The sequence below is a fragment of the Alosa sapidissima genome, chromosome 4 (assembly GCF_018492685.1).
Source record: "Alosa sapidissima isolate fAloSap1 chromosome 4, fAloSap1.pri, whole genome shotgun sequence".
Lineage (NCBI taxonomy): Eukaryota > Metazoa > Chordata > Actinopteri > Clupeiformes > Clupeidae > Alosa > Alosa sapidissima.
In genome coordinates, this window is record NC_055960.1 from 25,465,443 (window position 1) to 25,482,957 (window position 17,515).

General features: G+C 39.7%; 1 protein-coding gene across 1 annotated transcript; it reads left to right on the forward strand.

The window, feature by feature from the left end:
- Nucleotides 1-12,808: 12,808 nt before the first annotated feature.
- LOC121706687 (homeobox protein Hox-C13a-like) lies at nt 12,809-17,295 on the forward strand. Its single transcript, XM_042088627.1, has 2 exons — nt 12,809-13,472; nt 16,303-17,295. Exons 1-2 carry the CDS (start codon nt 12,809-12,811, stop codon nt 16,560-16,562), a joined length of 924 nt encoding a protein of 307 aa, XP_041944561.1. The 3' UTR covers nt 16,563-17,295.
- Nucleotides 17,296-17,515: the final 220 nt, after the last annotated feature.

The following is a 17,515-nucleotide window of genomic DNA, read 5'->3' on the forward strand; positions in this document are numbered from 1 at the left end:
CAGGCTCAACCCTTTGCGCAGCATAATTGACACTGCGTCGCCTGCCTTATATTACTTAAGTCTTTTTACATGCAGGTCGGGGTAAAATAGCTTAGTTGGTGCGTGCTTATTGATAATACTCTCTTGATACTAATGTCACAGGCACGAGATATATGAAAGGGATCACATGTTGGTAATATCTACAGCTTAAGGCCTGTACATGTCGAGGCTTCTTCAAGGACCATCTAAACATTTAGTTTATTTTATGTTAAGGTAATGGGGAACACAGTTCCCGTACCTGCATCCGGGACACCACTTACAGCATACTTGAAGTTCCGCCTTTTGCACCATATTCCATGTTCTCTCGCATAGATAAAGGTGTAGTGATTGTAATGTCCCCTATGTCTTAGTATGTTTGGGTATCATGGAGTTACTGTTCATTGCGCTTATGCCCACTTCGGCTGCGTGTCGGCCTTGGTATTTAAACACTGATAATAAAATTGAGTCACTATAGCAATATAGCTCAATGTGTATGTTATGCGCATATTTTATTGTTCCATCTTGCACCACGGATCCTTGCCTCTTATTAGACGTGTCGGGGTGTTTGCTACCACATACTTGCACACATAATTTTGCAGCGTAAAGAAGCAATAACATATTTTACCAGTTCAGTTTTCATCCGTAATGTTTTTATTAAACTTCAATTGTTTCGTCTCTACGACCTTGGCCTGCTTGAGTGAGTTTTAGATTGAGTCTTATTCAACGCTATTTCCATATTCGCCTTTTGTTGTATGAACACAGCCTATGTCTGAATGGTGGACGACTCTACTTCGTTGGTGTGATTGACTATTTAGATGGGAACAGTAATTTTTGTTTGTGTGTGTGGTGGGGGTTGTCTTGTGGCGGTGTTCTTATGACTTCTAGGGAGTGAATAGCCTAGGTTCTTGTAAGGTAGACAGATGTGATGGATGGAGAGCAAGGAGCGATAGATTAAAAATAGCTGATTTGTCATAGTTTTGTATTCAACTAGGCATAAACTTCAACATTAAATAGCTTGTGTCGATGGTTGACATTGAGGTGTTTAAAACATCTAAACCTTTTTGTTTCTTTTCTGTTAAAGTAATGGGGAACACAGTTCCCGAACCTGCATCCGGGACACCACTTGCAGCATACTTGATGTTGCGCCTTTTGTACCATATTCCGTTTCCTATCGCATAGATAGGGATGGGCAGTGATTGTAATACCCCCTATGTCTCAGTATGTTTGGTTGTCATGGAGTTACTGTTCATTGCGCGTATGCCCACTTCGACTGCGTAACGGCCTTGGTATATGAGTCACTGGCATTGCAGTGGTATGTGTATATTCTGCGCATCCACTATTGTTCCATCTTATAAGTACCACAGATCTTTGCCTCTTATTAAACGTGCCGGGGTGTTGCTACCACAAACGGCAACAATAACTTGCATTTTATATAGCGCTTTATCAAGGAACAAAAACACTTTACAGTGACGGAGGCACCTCGCCAACCATACATATAATTACATTTTGTCATACAGCTTCACGATAATCTATTGACATTGTCTTTGAGAATGTGACATCCGTAGCTCCCTTTGAGAATATGCACGCTATTTCGCAGTATTTGCGCTGTGCATTTAGCTAGGCTATGGAAATATCCACGTTATAATTAATGCATCAATTAGATTGGTATTGGATTCAACTTTGATGTACAGAGACAACGAAATCCAGTTTACCAGAAGTGCAATAAAGCAGAACAGTGCAATGTGATATAGGCCTACACATTATAGGCAGGTGGCGCATAAACAGTCTAAGGTATAGTGTGTAGACAATAGTAGCCTATACAGTTAAGATGGTGGGATGGTTTACAGTAATATAAATTAATTATAAATATGTGCAGTGTATTAGCAGTAACCTTATAAGAGCAGAATAGATATGGATATGCCGTATGAACAACATGCACAGATATGTACAGTGTAGTAGCAGTAACATAAGAATAGTAAGAATAATATCGATATATGCAGTGTATTAACAGTAATATATTATAAGAAAAACAATAAATATAGATATTCAGTATGAACCGTAGACAGATATGCACAGTATGTACAAATATGTGCAGTGTAGTAACAGTACCATTGCAGTGTAGTAACAGTAACCTTATACGAGTAGTAAAAATAAGTGTATGTGCAGGATGAATAGTACAAAGATCAGTAGAATATGGCTATGTATAAGTGTAATTACAGTATGTACATGTATAAATAGAAATAGAACACTATAGGTTTTCTATGGTGCAAGTCCTTATTTTGTATCATTCGATACGACACATGTCTTACAGACATCCATTTACGATGAGGAACAATGCACAGAAGTACACCTTTCTGTGCTTTTCTCCTAGTCGAAAAGTTGTCCTTAAATTGTTTCGCAATACTTCGGATTATAATATAATAACTATATAATGTTAAACAAGTGACTCCAGGTTATCAATACAGAATAAGTACTGTTTTAAATTTAGCTTGTTGAATAGATATTCCATCTTTGTTTAAGGCAAAGTAATATTATCCAAAATATCTTGAGGAAAAAATGACACACTGATGCCAAACATGCTAATGTGGTCAGTTGAAGAATCGGTCAAGTTGTTGTAGCCTATTCCATCTAGTGTTTAGTTGTGAAGAATTCTATAGGTTGTGTAGGCTACTTGGTGTCGAGAAGAAAAAAAATACAGACACGATTCATTCGGTTTAGTTGCCAAAAGAGACTGATCTCAGCAGCTCCATAGAACGCTTTACATGATTGAAATATGCAATATACGTTTATCATCACCTGTTTTTTTTTTTTTTTATAATAATGATTATAACGGCTTTTATTTGTAACAACGCATAAGTGCGCATTAATGAAACAATAGGCTGCTACTTATTTTTTTAGCCCAAATATAGGCTGATTTGCACTCGATGGTCGAGGCAGACTTGTCAAAAATAATCGGGAATACTCAATGATTTTGAAGTGTTTTGATGACGTCCTGGATATTCGTGGTAATTCTTTAATTAACTTTCCTTCGATGATTGCAAGAAATTCTTGCTTTACAGGCTACTGTAGGTGTTAAAGTAGGCTATAGGTGATGTGACACTTTGTCAATAAATATGATGAACATTCGTGACGATATCAATTCAGTATTAAAATGTAGACTGCAGTACGAGATTACACATTTCAGTAGACTTTGCGTAGGCTACCGAATGATTTAATATTCAGTTTGGATTGCATCCGTCATATAGACTTGCAAAGATCGATAAAGCATAGCGTTTGTAGTGATGGAATAGGCTAATACTGCGGAATAGAAACTAGGAATTCGTTCTTTTATTTCCCCCTGTATGTGCTCTGTATAGTTTATAGTGGTTTTTTTGAAAGAAGGGCTGGATTTTTAGTCGGCTAACAGCGACTGTTTTTTCCCTACCATGTGCCGCATGCGCCTTTAGCTCTGTCTGGAATGGATCAATCTTGAACTTGAACTTTGATCCCTGAGAACTCTAATTTGAATATTTAGCAGGCGCCCGAGACGCCTGTAGACCGCAATACTGAATCTCTATGCCATGATATCCTTATTTACATGTTAACTTGCCTCCGTAGGACAAAAAGGGAGAAGAAGGAAAGTTTGTTTTATTCTTTATCTTTTTTGGGGTGTTTTCAGCTATGTTTGATTGTTAGTCGGGTAAGGTGTAAGCGGTTAAATCTACTACATTATATTTTTTTTACTAAAGCGGTTAAATCTTTGGGCATATCCCAAATTGCTCAATTTATCAGATGTCATAGTCCTGTTTCGATTCTGATTATCAATCTGAAATCTGACATGTTTTAATCTTTTATCTGCATCTTTTATATCACATTTAAATACAATTCAGTTTCATCGTCAGTCTTGAGCTCATGCTTAGGCTGCTAGCTCTGCTGTATGACCTTGTTGGGAATGTTGAAGGTGAAAATGGGCTCTTCTCTTCAAACAGCTGAAATCTCAACATACCAACAACACTAGCCTCAAGACATTTGCAATGGCCCCAAGTCAACAGCATGTTTGAGTCTTCACAGTGGACAGCATTCGACTTCATAGTGATTAAAGCCGAACATTCTGCAGTCAAATAAGGTGATGAATGATTAAAATCAAAGTGAGAAAGATGATGAGATTATCAAATTACCCAAAGTCCAAGGCAATAAGGACATATGAACAAATGATAAAAAGGGAATGATAGCGTGGGGAGGGAGAGTTGACAGGATGAAACCATTGTGCTAAAACAGCACTGTGAAACAAAACCACAAGAAAGCTGCAGTCACCACAGTAACTCCCACTTCATCTTTATCACCATTATCAGCTCCAGCAGTATTGGGCTTAATCCCAACTCTCCAAACTGCCTTACCACCCCTTTTTTAAAATATAAATATTCTTTGGGCTTTTTACTGGTGTTTCACCAGTGATTCATCTAATTGAAGTTAGAAGCCAGCCTTTGCTCATTAGTGTAATTACTTGAGGTAAAGCTTTTGGCTTGATCAGGAGGGAAACATAATGGGAGGGTATAAGGCAGGGTACAACGAAGAGCTTTAATCCTGTGAACTATTGCTAACAGATTTTCAGTGCACGTTTTCATGAGCTGGATTCGTAGAGTTCCTCTCCCTGTCTGTCAGTAAGACAGAATCAGGGCCCTTGGGAGCCTGACTCTGGATTTTTCCATGATGGAAGTCTTGCTCTCTAAGGCCTTAACCATCTCAGTTTGAAATGCCTATTCCAGTTTAGGTATATGTGCCAGGGTTTCATATTACTTTACTTAGTAATGTTGCTGTCCTGCAGTGCTTTTTTGTAGGGTGTGAGCAGCTTTCTAGAGATTCACCGTAGCGCCCATTTCTTTTGTGCGCCCTGCATAACATTTACTATGCCCTGGTACATTTATGTGTAGCCTAAAGTCATTTTTACTTCCCCCCTTTCACATGAAGGTTTGGTGTCATGGACAGTAATAATAGCATGTTTTTGAACAAAAGCCAGTGATCTTCTCAGCCTATAATATTCTCACTGCACACACAGACTCCCTCTCTCTGTCTCACTCTCCCCTCTCTATTTCACACACACACACACACACACACACACACATTTGCACTGCAGCACCCTTGTAGTCTCCATCCTTCTTCAACTTTTTTATCAGATGACCGCTTAAGATGAGCCTTGGTCCACTTTAATTATTGTGCTCTCTTGGATTTGGAGGCCACGCTTTGCGAGCGATCAATTGACACACTTGGATCAGGCGCGTCACTCGGATCCGTAAAGTCAAACTACACCCTGACATTAACTTCCAATTCACTTCCCTAAGCGGCTCCTAAAAAATAACCATAAGCCTACTTTTAAATGTTTAACAAGCTTCCATTGCAGGTTAGAAGTGAAGCTCTGGGCCAGGGCTTCGCCACTTAAACAAATGTATCCTCGCGTTTTATTAAATCTGTTTCTTTCCACAAGCGTGGAGCGGTACGACTCCAAACATACCCCTTAGGAAATGTTTTATATCGCTTTAATGTTGACATGGGTTGTAATGATATCGTCCCATTGGCTGTTTTTTTACACACCAGGGTTACACTGTGGATCTTCCGCATTCCTGTGCAGTTTAAGCGTCCTTGCACACCGTTATTGCATCACTGATTTCCCGATAGTTTATTAATTTCTTCGTAATTATATTATACTAGACCAGACCATACCTTGTTAATTTTTAGATAATCTGAAAAACACGTTGTCCTTCTTCACGGGCGTGACTTAGAAACAATGTTGTTAAGAATAGGGAAAATGCTAACCACCAGAGAACTTTTCATCCTTGAAGTAACTTTAAGTCTGTTAGATATTTGTGTGTATTGATGTATGACAATTTGTTAAATGTTAACCATATTCGTGTCTGTCATTCTGTGTGCATTAGGTTACATATAACTTCGTAAAGGATATTTGCAGGCCCGAGAATAATTCATGATTAAAGGAGATGGGACAGAACCTAATTTTGTTTTTTGCTGCAGTGTTTGCAAATCCTGTCTTCAACGAAACATATATCAAATTCAAATGTTGTTTTGTAGGGTATTATTGCTCATTGCGTCCCTCTGCAACTGCTCTTCCTTGTCGTGTATTACCGGTGGAATTGCTAGATTCTATCGGTTAGATGTATTGTTTACAAAAGGCAAATATGTTATCAAAAACTCATAATCTCCGCAGTCTCTCCTGTAGCCTGCGATGTGCATTAACGAATTCAGTATTATGCAATTACCTCAATGGTCTGGAGTCTTCGCGTTCCATCTCGATCAAATAACAATTAATTAAAAAGATTAAAAAAGAATAACAGGATTATAGCTATGTGCAAACTATGGAATATGTGCCAGTAGCGAGAGTTACTTGTATTCAGTCCAATTCATAGAACTGGAATGGGTCTATGCAGGCGGTGGACTAATTGAAAAGGGCTGGCGAGTGCCCAAGCGTCTGGACAGACGGCCGCTTTAACTTGAACTTGGACTTCTGCTGTTGAGACAGGTCTGCAGGCGAGACGACGCGCCATTTTCACCAATGCACCATTAAAGCCGACAGTCAAGACCCTGAATAAACCGTTCGGTGTTTTATATTCAATATTTGTAAACTCCTGTTTCAGTCCACAGAAATCAGCAAATCACTTAAGAAACGTCAATTTCATTTATTTCGCAATTTGACTCATCTTTTGTTTATATGTAGACTATATAGATAGCTACATCTTCAGTCTGGCGATATGGAAATTATTCAGCCTTGCTCACCTTGTAATTGGCATTCTTTTTTCTCGATGAGTAGCTGTTTTTAACAAAAAGCGTCTACTAAGCAAATACATGCAAATAGGCTATTTGTGGAAGGATGTCCTTGGATGCAAAGCACATCACACACAGGATTGCTGTACTGCTAATGGTGTCATACAGATGTTTAATACATTTGATTAAAGTGTACATTACTGTAATGGTTGATATGAAGTGACATTATTATTATTATTATTATTAGCCTATTATGCATTGATTGTATCCCCGTGCTCAAGATACAGTTGAATACCATGTCGCATCTGTCGAACATATTCAGTCTCTCCATTCAACTGTGGTATGTGGCAAGGAATAGTGAGTTAAGGCAGAGTTATCGAATACCATAACCCGCATGTATGCCTTCAGCTATATTTAACTGAATGCATATCAAGTAGGCTACTACTAAGTAAACTAGCATCTTCCATGATGTTTGTGCTCTATCCTTGTATCCCCTTGCGTGGCGGGATGGAGTGAAATGCGCTATATCTGTGTGTTTATTAGGCTCGCCAGGTTTTTGGCACTATTCTGATTGAAGTAATACCTGCTCATGTTTTAATGGGCCTATATATTACACATATGTGGAGTGGCCCCCTGAACTGCCATGTTACCCAAGTGCATACCAACAACTTGATCCTTCTGCTACCACTGCTGCCGTTTCTGCTGTTTTCACGACGCCAGACGTTCCTTCATTTATAGAGTATTTACTTTATAACAGTCACGGTAAATATGAGCCTATCCCGCACTATGACAATATTCTTGGAGAAAAAACAGAAGAACAAGTACAGTGGTATCATTATTGCACTTTTAATTGTCCTTGACCAAATTAAAACACAGCCCTTATGTCTACACAGTAGGCTACTCGATACACATTTAGATTGACAAAATTCAGCTTGAAGAGCACTACTATTATGCTAAATGGCATTCTAAAGATTCCCCAAACGTGTAATGTTTTTATCGGAATTATACAACGATTTGAGATGACTTTGATAGAACGGAACAACAATTTGGTTTACAAAATGATTCGCTTTATTTCGCTGATTTGTGCATTGCGCAATTAATTGACTACAGTTGGGTTTTCTATTATACTTAGTCTTACTTAGTCCAAAGGTGCAAACAATTAAGATTGACTAGGTTCGGTCACCACGCACCAGCACTAGATCAGTACTAGATTTGGCTCTGTGTGTGACCCATTTCGCACTTGCATTTGTTTTAGCTCTGTTTTGAGTATCCTGCCCATTGTCGCTCAAGAATGTGGTTATGCTTACGGTTGAGAATTTACCATTCTAAATTCACTTGCTGTAATTCCCAACAATAGATCCCCATGCAAATGGCAGACTACAGTAATAAGATTTTGTGTATTGATTGATTTTGTGTATTAACTTCTCATTGTTTATGGTTGTCAGTATGTTTATTCAATGTCTCAAGTTCGAACCAGAGTTATATCAAGGCAAAATTAGACTAGGCATACAAACTTCCTAACCCACACATATTATACGTCTTTCTTATACAGGTAGAGTGTCTTGCATTCAGGAAAATGCTAGTCACGCTCACGATATGAACATAAGGTATTCATATCCCGTTCCTCGTTCTCTCTTAAAAGTTACTTTTCTTGTGCGTCAAGGCTTTTGACAGCATGACTAGCTTGTAGTCATATATTCACTCCCATGCTAAGAGCGGTTGGCTGATAAATTGGAATGCAAAATTTGGTGGGTTGGAGCCTACTTATGGAGCCGCAGAACTATGAACGCCCAACTAACTGAGCTCCGGGAAAAAATCTCTCATGAGATGAGGAGCCTGGTCCATTCCTGCCGCCCACGTGTTATTTGCAGTGTTGGCATTAAACGTGCGTCTTTGTTTTTCTCGTGTTTCGATGGAAAACTAGACTGCACTTTCTTCTTCTCCAACCACAAGACAAGGCCCCCCTGAAAATGTCCATTGTGCCAGACAGCTTCTTGCACCTTGACCTTGAAGAGACCCACAGACGGCCTACCCCACAACAAAACGCCAGCCAACAACAGTGTATGTTGTTGCATTCATCGGTATTAGTGTCTGAAGCGGTCAACATCTCATCCCAATGTCAAATCACAAGTGCATGGTCAAATGGATAGGCTACGTGAACCTATTGCATCCAAAATGACAAATTACGGTTGATGGGGTTATAGCAAAAAAAAAAAAGGGGGGGGGGGGGTTGCTATATGACTGGATAGCGCTATAACGAAGTGTCATGGCTCTCTGCCATGACCTGAAATCTAACTAAATGTTTGCTCAGTGGCCGCAGTGCTCTTAGGTGCGTCTTCCCATTTTATATGGATGTTTTTCGACTACTGTTGGATATTTAAAGAAAATTCAACTCCTTTTGATGTCGACATTTAGTGTTATTTATGCCTTTTGATGTCTTGTTTCACCTCTTGTGTCAGCCGGATAATATTTAGGTGGATATACACGCGCGTACTGAAATATGTAGCCTACAGAGAGAGGGGGCACCCTAGGGTTCCATAGCCTACTATTGCGCACAGATATCGGTGCACCTGAGCTGATTCTGTACAGCAAATAACAGCAGCGTCCCTTGTACACAACTAAAATACGTTCTGCGTCCTCTGAGTTACTTGATCCAAACATTTGGCAGATCGTACAACTATCCTGAATTGGAACAATAAAAAAAAACTATTATAATGGATCTTATATACAAATATATATCTATGAATAGTATTATGGATCTTAGCAAGTCTTCCCAGTTGTAGTTTTCACTAGAAGCTGAATGTTATCTGAGGCCCAATGGATTTTGTTTGCTTCTAAAGCATCTATACACATGTCGATGAATGCAAATATGCTAAAGTGTCAAATGAGGGTTCTTACACAGATCAATTCAGCGTGCGTTATAAACACTGCTGTATTTAGTGTTGTACCATTCCGAATGTTTGCTTTTAGCGACGGACAGACACAAGTAGGCAATTTATAAAGAGTGTTCTTAATTACGTTAATCCCAGCACTGGAGTATGCAGTGGTATGGTGTTGCATAGCAGCAAGATTAAGTGCCAGGTATGCAGTCTGAATCTGAGCTTAGTACAGCAGTTGACAGCCGCTTTATCTGAACACAAACAAAAACGTTCTCCCCTTTAGTCATCTATTCTCAACATGTTGATCTTACAACAAGCCTGAATTGGGAAAACACCAACTTTGGTAGAAATGTTGGAATCTATCTTACCAGTTGTAATATTCACTACAATATGAATAATGGGATCTGAAGTGCAGTTGATGATTTTAGACATTTGGATAAATGTAAATGCACGCTAAAGAGCACAGTGGGATATTCAAATAGAGGATTGTGTTTTCGCCACAGATCAATAAAAGTGCGTTATAAATACTACTGCACGTAATATCTGCATAGAATATTCAGAATTCGATTTGCTTTGCATCGGACAGACGCGAGGTTATATACCGGTTATATTTCGAGTGTCCCTAATAATATTAATCTTGGCCTGCAAATATGCAGCCTTATGATGTCTAATGTAGCCTGTAGCACAAAATGATACATTATTAGGTATGGATTCTGAACCTGTGCGGAGTCCTTCTAACCCTAAATCAGAATTGTTGTTGGTGTGGGAGGGGGATGGTCATTACTGCAATGGTCCAAGTACTAAGTCTGATTATGGAAATAGTTTAGTTATTAGTAAATTGTCTTCTGTTTGCTTTTTTTGAGACATGAACATGCATTTGGTTATAGTATATATTTATATAGACTACTACATTGCACACGTAGGCCTATTTCAAATATGCTATGGGAAGTGCTAAATAGGAGAGCTTATGTTGCACAGTTTGGGCCCAAATCTACTGGACCCTTTGGATTTATGATTTATTTTCAGGTGTCATTGTAATATTTTTGACGGAGAAAAACAAAACTTGTGTGTGTGTGTTGGTTGGTCTGAGCGAGTCAGTAAAAAAATATTTCCGTGAATATTCTTACAGTGAAGGTCTTAAAGTGAAAGTTAGTTTGGATGGTGTCATTGTCAGAGATCTGTAGGCTATGCTGAATACTTTTCATCAAACATGCTTTAACATTAGTTATGACTGGCATCTCTTTTTGGCGTTATACGCCCACACTATGAGGCGTTTTTCTGTGCTCTGAGTCAGTATATTATTACTATCGCCAGAGAATGCGTTTTTAACAATGGACATTGCTACTTAGACGCCATTAAAATATAGTACAAAAACGTAACTTCTCACATAGATGGTCTTGTAGCAGTATAAGATATTCTAAAAACTAGACGGCGATATACACACGATATACGAATGGTCATTGTTGGATTTTTAACTTTTTTAGGTAGCAAACATTTTGTTTTAGTCAAGTTTTCTCTCTCTTGCTCTCGGAAGCACAATTGAAAGCCCTCTCTAATTACACTGAGTTTGCACGTAAACTCGACAATGCGAGTGTGAAGTTCATTCTTGTCTGTCTAGACTGATTACGACCCTGTTTGTCTGCGTTTCTACCTTGACCTTGGACTTCCTGGCAGATGCCATTTGGGCGAATGGTCAATATTTGTGAGCTGTTTACACTACTGGCCGAAAATGGCTGCTTTTCCTTTGGTCGTACAAGTGCGATCCCAGTTAATAGTTGTAGTGCATTATTGTATTTTTATATCCAGTAGTTAGAGAAATATTCAAAAGCGGCGGGGCTACAGAGACTCAACCTACGCCCTGCATTTATCTTAAGATGACTAAAATGGCCTGTAATTTTACTCATGAAGTGATTAGAAAACGTAGCCTACTAAGGTTTACGAAATTATAAATGAGCAGAATGTGTGTTCCATATGATAATATGTAGGCTACGCATTGTAGTTTTAACTTAATTTGTTGAAGAAACTGTCCCAATCTTCTAGTAGCCTATTTCTGACCTCGAATTATTGTTCCATTATTGTAAACCAATAGGCCTATATTTTTACGTACCAAACTATATGCCAGTATGTCAGGCAGCCTTAGGTCTATCCGCAAGTTTCAGACATGTAGCCTATCTGATGATTCTGAAATTAAGTTTTTAAATATGGTATTTCACAGATTTCCACCGACGCAGTGCCACCTGAAAATTACTGTATTTCATGTGCTCCCAGTTTGATATAAGCTGCATTTTTACTCATTCTTGTGCATACATATATAGATATTTATCTTGCCCCACATCGAAGCAATGGGCGTCTAACGTTATGGTTGTTTCCGATAACAATTGCATTTGCCTACATACATTTCTCTCTCGTTTTAGTTTAGAAATATTGATGCAATTGCCGTTCATCTGAAAAATATGTTTGTATCACTGAAAAGGGCATAACAGCCTACCTTGTGTCAAACAGGATCATAGTGCCTTTACAAGGAATTCTTGCGGGACTGAACACGTTTCACCTGATTTTGTAGAGAGCATTTTGAGAAGTCGCCCCATTTTCTTGTAGGCTATGTGTTTATTGGAGCAACTTGGATTTAATTTAATCCCAAATCACGTTCGAGCTTGTTTAAAATGTAATGTATTATTATCTTATAATTACTTGGTAATTAAGACGAATGAAGTCCATAGGCCCATCAAGGCGATTTTAATGAAAACCTATATCAAACATTCGTATGTTTTTGTTTTTAACTTTCCCTCAGATTCGACAAATGTGACGAGCACTTGGCCTCCTTCCGCAGGCTATTGCAGGTTTTACACGTTCCCTTTAAGGACATACGCGTCTGTATACCTTAGCCAATGAATGGGCTCACAACACTTGGAAGTGCAGTTGCTAATGTGGTTCTAAATGTGATTTAAAGGGATGATTCGCTGCCCTGGCCCCCACCCCCTAGCGTAGGCTCACGTTGGTCTTGTTATCGTCACATGTCGGCCGAATACCTAGTCTTAATAATGAACTGGACACTTCCAAGAGCTTCGGCTGCGCATGCGTGTAGCGTGAAAAAATGAGCTTGGAAGTGAGGTGTCCGTCTTGGAGTAGTCGACTTTTAAAAAGCATCGGCAGCCCGTGATATGACGACTTCGCTGGTCCTGCATCCATGCTGGGCGGACACCTTGATGTACGTGTATGAAAAAAGTCCGAATGAAAATAATCCACATAAAAACCAATCCATGGAGGGACTGAGCGGGAATTGCCCTGCGACCCACTGCAGGGATCTCATCTCGCACCCGGCACTTGGCCGTCACTCCGGGAGCATTGCTACCCACCAGGGCTCCGTGTACCCCGATCTACCTTCGCAAGACGCCGGGCGACAGTGCCCTGCCCCACAAACTTCGTCGAGCGCCTCGCTGGGCTATGGCTATCCATTTGGAAGCCCTTACTACGGGTGCCGATTGTCTCACTCGCACAACGTCAACCTGCAGCAGAAGCCATGCTCTTATCACCCTGCCGAAAAGTACACGGAGCCGAGCGCAGCACTGCCCACAGAGGAGCTCTCCAGCCGAGCCAAGGAATTCGCCTTTTACCCGAGCTTCGCCAGCTCTTACCAAACTGTCCCGGGTTATTTGGACGTGTCAGTTGTGCCGGGAATCAGCACGCACCCAGAGCCGAGACATGAAACTTTGATTCCTATGGACGGTTACCAACATTGGGCTCTGTCGAACGGATGGGATGGCCAGGTGTATTGTTCCAAGGAGCAAACTCAGTCGACCCATCTCTGGAAGTCTCCATTTCCAGGTAGGCAACAAAAGCTAAATATTCAGTGTTAAATGTTACATACACACTATAATTGCTAGTTTGTTAAGTTGTCAAATATTGTTATCGAGTACTGAGTAAACAAATAATATGGGTGGATATGTGTGCGTAAATGCATCATACTAACGCGTTTTCATGCATTTGTGTACATGTATATTCATGCATCACAAATTCTCGAGCGGCCTCGGTAACGTCACTTTATCTTTAACGCCAGTAATTTATGTAATTGTAGAGATTCATGTTAAGTTAATAGTGCATAGTCCCTTTTCTATATGATCTTTAGTTGTCAGTTACAGAGTGTGTGCCAAAATACAGTATTGGCCATTATCATTTGTACACGCATTTTTCTTATTTATGTCGCGAGCAGGGAAGGGTGACGGTGTTTTCCGTGGCCTAATACGCATGGAAGGGGTATCGACCACAACAGTTCCAGCTGAATGTTACAAAAGTGTATTTTAATAGAGAGCGCTCGTGGTCAGACTAACTTAGCAAAAAAGGGGACTTTGTATAAAGGTGGACAGCTGAGTTCTCGTATTTGTTTAATCACAAACCCATTGTAATAAACAAGAGGATCAGTTGGTCAATAATCTGTCACTGTAGTACTGAAATGTAATACCATATTCACAGCCTCGTCATTATATTGATAATAACCTTCTGGTATTTGGACAGCCTGTGAGAATACGATGGCATAGCGTTGCCCTAGCAGGTAATATTGTGAGCACTGTTTGCTCAGGCTCAGTAAATCTCTGTGTGCGGACTGTCATGTCTCTGGGAGTGGTGGCAGAAAGCCATCCACAGTCCGTTCAGCTCTCAGCTGCAGATGTAATCGTTCAGCGGAGGCCACAGATCTCCTTTGATGCATTTTACGTAATTTTATCATTTGTTTTTGTTCAACGTCACCACCAGTCTCCATGCGTATGGCAAGATTTGTCCACATGCCCATGGCTATGGGGTAGCCTATTATTGAAACTGCAGTATATGCGAGTCTTCTCTGTAGAGGTACATATGTGAATTGTGTGTTCGCGTGTACGCGAGCGCGTGCATGTGTGCGTGTCCCTATACGACTGTGTGTGTATGTGCGCGTATGAGCGCGCGCGCATAAATGCATAGGTTGTCACAGAATGAAAGTATTTTGCATAGGTCTTCAGTCAGTCACCCACATCAGCTGAATGTTTCCACCATGCGGCTAACGCAGGAGCTTCCCATGCAATAAATGCAAAGGCCATTTGGTCCTATTGGATGACAAATTCTATTTCAGAATATCGGTTTCACGTTCCATCTTGTTAAGAATAGCTCCCAGATTCCAGGGTTGATTGGCTTATCACTCATGATCTAGTTAACGTTTAAGACACGTCAGCTTTGCTCTTGTTGGTCGTCTTCAGTTCCACAAGGAATAATAATGCACATATTAATAGTAATACACACATTCAATAATTGTCCGTTTAATAACTTTTCATATCAACACGTATCACACAAATAATATCCTGGATAGCATTCTTGATAGATGTTGAAAGTAATCAAATCTCAGTTTTTTAAATTGGACCCTTTCCAAATACTAGAGCATTCCCCGCGGTCGGTCGTCATTTTAATAGGCTATAGTTTTCTTCTCCATTGTCTTCACTAAGACTGTCCTATTAACCGTTGTACATGCCCTCATAAACAATGCCAGTTAATTTCCCCTGCTCCGCTGATCCACTCTTTAACTGACTGAAATATATACTTTTAATGATTGCAGTAAGGATAGCAAATAAAGAAGAATCAGTAGTTCTTGCACATAATATATAAGCATTGGTTTATAAACACTGGTGATAATCGTGACTAACTTAAATCCACAACTATGTTTATTATGATGATAAAGCCTCTTGACCTTAGTTTGTTCAAAATAACGTGATGGTGCGTAATAGCAACTAGGTATATTAGTGAATAGGAACTCAATACTCTTAGCATGTACACCCATATTTATTAGAATAAGCGGAATTTAGATTAGAACCGATTTCTGTCAACTGTAGGCCATAGATGTAGGTAGGTCTATGTTCCTGGTGTGTAGGCCTGGAAGTCCTATTGCGACCTATGTGTGTATTCAAATGAATGCATGCTTTTCCATTGATTGGCGTCAGCAAGGCTAAGAAAATACCCCTCAGTGAAATCTTTTTTGATGATGAAGGCGGCACGTTGAATAACTGTATAACCCGTGTGTAGGCCTGCTGCCTTGTAACCTGTGAATCCATATCTTGAGACCAAATTTAGTATATCATTTGAATGATACCACAAAAAGGATAATTTGTTGATCTTATGATCTAAGTAATGATATGGTTAGTATGTCTGCGTCAAACTTTAGTATTGACGTCAACTAGTTTACCGCCACCTGCCTCCACCCTCCTCGTCTCGACATCACCCCAAAAGCGTTGTGCGTTTTCAACATCACTATCAATCATAGAAGTTCACAGTGAATCACTTCCATACTCCCTGTTTGCTTCGAGGCACATTATTAGCCTAGGTTAAAACGTTAATGTAAGGAATATATATATAGCCGTTCTTTTGATAAATACTGATTTCATACCAATGTCAGGCCAAATAGTGATTTTGCCTTCATTTGATAATCATTAAATTGGCCAATGCCAGCCACATAATATAAGAACCTTTCAGATGGCCTTAATAGTGAGGTATTCTGTCTATTTATCGTTATATCACATACATTGTTAGTTGTTTATTTATTGTGGTTAAGTAGATGGTAATTTCACTTGTTTTTTTGTTTGTTCACTTGTTTAATGGCCAAACATGCATTAATATCTCTTGCGCTTTCCTCCTGCAGACGTGGTGCCACTTCAGCCTGAAGTCAGCAGCTACCGCCGAGGCCGCAAGAAGCGAGTCCCCTACACCAAACTCCAGCTAAAGGAGCTGGAGAAAGAGTATGCGGCCAGCAAGTTCATTACCAAAGACAAACGACGGCGGATCTCTGCAACCACCAACCTCTCTGAGCGACAGGTTACCATCTGGTTCCAAAACCGTCGCGTCAAAGAGAAGAAATTCATCTGTAAATCCAAGACAAATGCCCACATGCATGCCACCTGATCATTCTTTACCAGCGGCCATGACGACTCACGCCCATGTTTATTACCCACACGAACTAAATATTTATATTTTATCCGAAATCTGATGCGCATCAGTCGCTTGCGTCAGTTAATCATCTGGATTTCACGTTCATAATCGAAGTGTGTTGATAACAAGGACAAAACTAGAGAAGGTTGACTGTAATGACGCAGCGTTGGATGCCCCCAAACCCTCTGGTGCTTCGAATTAATATTTTCCCCAGAAAGAAGAGTTTGAGAATGATGTAGCCTACTGGATTTCTTCTCAGATCCACGAATAGAACTGCCAGTGTTTGTGTGGAGAATTCTAGTGCTGTTGTCGATATTGTGCAAGCCATTTCTGGTTACAGGACACTTCAACTTTAAACAGACCTTCTCTTCAGTGATCGTCTTTTGTTTGGTACCAAGGGTGGAGGGAGGCTGCTAATGTGGAATTGTACAGTTACGTGCATTTATTATTTAAATAAGATTCTCGAATGGCAGGGGTTGTAAATTGCTTATATTTTATGGTTCTCATAATTTGTTCTTTGTCAGTGAAGGATATGTCTGTCATGCAACTGGAATGATTATCAATTAATGAATATTAAAAGAGAACTACGTATTAATGCACAATCTCTTAGTTGGTTTATATATAGCGAGTTCGCTCCCATTGCATTCGAGCCGACGACTTTCATTGTACGCGTTTTTCATTGGTTCAGTACAGTATGTGAACAGTGATGTGGTGTGTGTTAATGGAAATGTTTCATAAATAAAAAGCAATGACTACATAGTAATAGTGGTACTGTTGTTCTTATTTTGATTGCCTCCCTCTCTATCTATCTATCTATCTATCTATCTCTCTCTGTGTGTGTGTGTGTGTTTATTTCTCAGACCAGAACTGCAAATATACATTTGCCTTATTTTTCCTTATGCTATTGAGTGGCATTAATAGCCTAC